The 1,862-nt window shown below is 44.6% G+C and overlaps 1 protein-coding gene across 1 annotated transcript in view; it reads right to left on the bottom strand.

Annotated features, from left to right (window-relative positions):
• The window catches only part of WDR45B (WD repeat domain 45B), a 27,362-nt gene that overhangs the window by 24,214 nt on the left and 1,286 nt on the right, over positions 1-1,862 (bottom strand). The window contains exon 2 of the mRNA XM_025210165.1: positions 1,676-1,835. Within this exon, the coding sequence (XP_025065950.1) occupies positions 1,676-1,835 (160 nt within the window). The remainder of the gene's footprint in view (positions 1-1,675; positions 1,836-1,862) is intronic.

The following is a 1,862-nucleotide window of genomic DNA, read 5'->3' as shown; positions in this document are numbered from 1 at the left end:
CGGCATTCCGGCCCAAAAATGTTGCCTACCCCAATCTAGCAGAATAAAAAGGCTTACCATCAGTGGCCTTAATACTGCCATAGATGACAAGGGTATTGTGAGGTTTTACTCATTGATTCTTGCAGCAATTTCAAGTTCTTAAAAAGTTCTAGGCATTACCATAGTGCCTTGAACAAAGTGTTTAATCAAACCTGGTTAACTTTTGATATTAAAGATTTGTTTTGAAGGTCTTAATTGAAAGATCTTTATGTAAGTTACAGCAGCATAAACAGTTACGCTGCTTTAAAAAAAGGGAAATACATATTTATTACTGTAAATACTAGCTTTTGCATCTTGTCAAATCATACAAATTAGAGCCAGGAAGAGACCCATTAAAATTATTCCCCCTATTTTCCTGCCAACACAGGATTATCAATTTGAGTTGCTGAGAAATCAGGTTAATCGTACAGTTATACATACGCACCCACATTACTAAGTTTCAACACACCAGTGACTCATATCTATTTCTGAATAGCAGTGAAGTGGAAGAAATGAGGTCTTTCCTCTTAGCTGCTGTTCTTAGGAAAGTGATACTGACAAGGAAAAAGAAAGTCAATAAGATTAGCCTAGTGGTGAGACTGAAGTGTCAGTCGGGCTAAGCTATTTATTTCAGAACTACAGTTTTAAGCTGTTTACCACCTCTGTTTTTAACTTGAAGAATTATAGCAAAGAAAGTCTCCCCCACTTTCTTTGCCCATGCAATTGGGGTGGGCAGTGTGGAAATCAGTAAGCTAGTTAAGAAACAGATCATTTAAAACAGGCCCTTAATCCCACTCAGGTCAGTTCCTCAGGTCAGAAACTGTTTAAACAGAGTTGATGCTGCACCCATTCAGTGATGGTATACCCAAAAATACATTAATGTTTAAAACATGTATTAACTGTAGACTTAAGGCAGCCTTGGCAACAGCAAGGTGACATATTTTAAGCTATGGCCTGACCCCCATCATGACCTGTCGAGGGACAGAATTTAAGTCCTGTGGAGCTGACTGCTGAACAGAGGCCTAGCGCAACGCAGGCGATCTTATTTGGTAAATCACCCACACAGAAAGGACTAGTTAGAGCTAGTAGAAGTGACCAAAAACCTAGAATTAAATTTCAAAAGTATTGCTTCAGCTGGCCACACCTGCTTGCCACTGGTAGAAACGAGTACAGGAAGAAACTGAACACACAAAACGAATCTACACCAGGCAATACAGAAAACTTCAAACCTACACTTTGTCATCCCACGTGGTAGCTTAACCACAACAACCCAAGGTTTGTTTTTCCAACGAGGACTGGCCCATTGCTGACAGAGACTGTACGTGTTTAAAAGTCACGTAAATAGTTGCGATTTGATAAACACAGTCTTACTTGTCGGCAAAAAGATATGAAAGGAAGATGCAGACAACTACTACTGTCCCCATCCAACAGGGAGGGGAGGTCGCTGTCACGTTTCTACCCAGACAGCAGGGTCAGGCAGACGCTTCTCAGAAAGAGCCAGATCCCTCTGGAAGAGGAGCGGACCCAATCCTCGCAGCTATGAAGCTCCGGCTAGTTCCCCCCCGCGCCCGGGCCAGTCTACAGACCGTGACCAGGCCGACCCGGGCGCTGACAACTTGTTTTAAAACCACGGAATTAAAACCGAAACCAGACAGACCCGAAGGGAGGCCACCAGCCCGGACATGATGCGCTTGGCCCAGGCAAGCGACACGCTGACCAGCCCCTTCCCCTGACAAGCCTCGCAAGGGCAGAAATGGAAGACAAATAACCGTACAGGGCGCCCAGCCGTTGCCCGAGACCCCCCCCACCCCCGACGGCTTCAAGCAACAGATGCGGCAAAGCCC

Source organism: Alligator sinensis, unplaced genomic scaffold, assembly GCF_000455745.1.
Source record: "Alligator sinensis unplaced genomic scaffold, ASM45574v1 scaffold694_1, whole genome shotgun sequence".
NCBI classification, from domain to species: Eukaryota; Metazoa; Chordata; order Crocodylia; family Alligatoridae; genus Alligator; species Alligator sinensis.
This window is presented reverse-complemented; position numbering and strand designations above follow the sequence as displayed.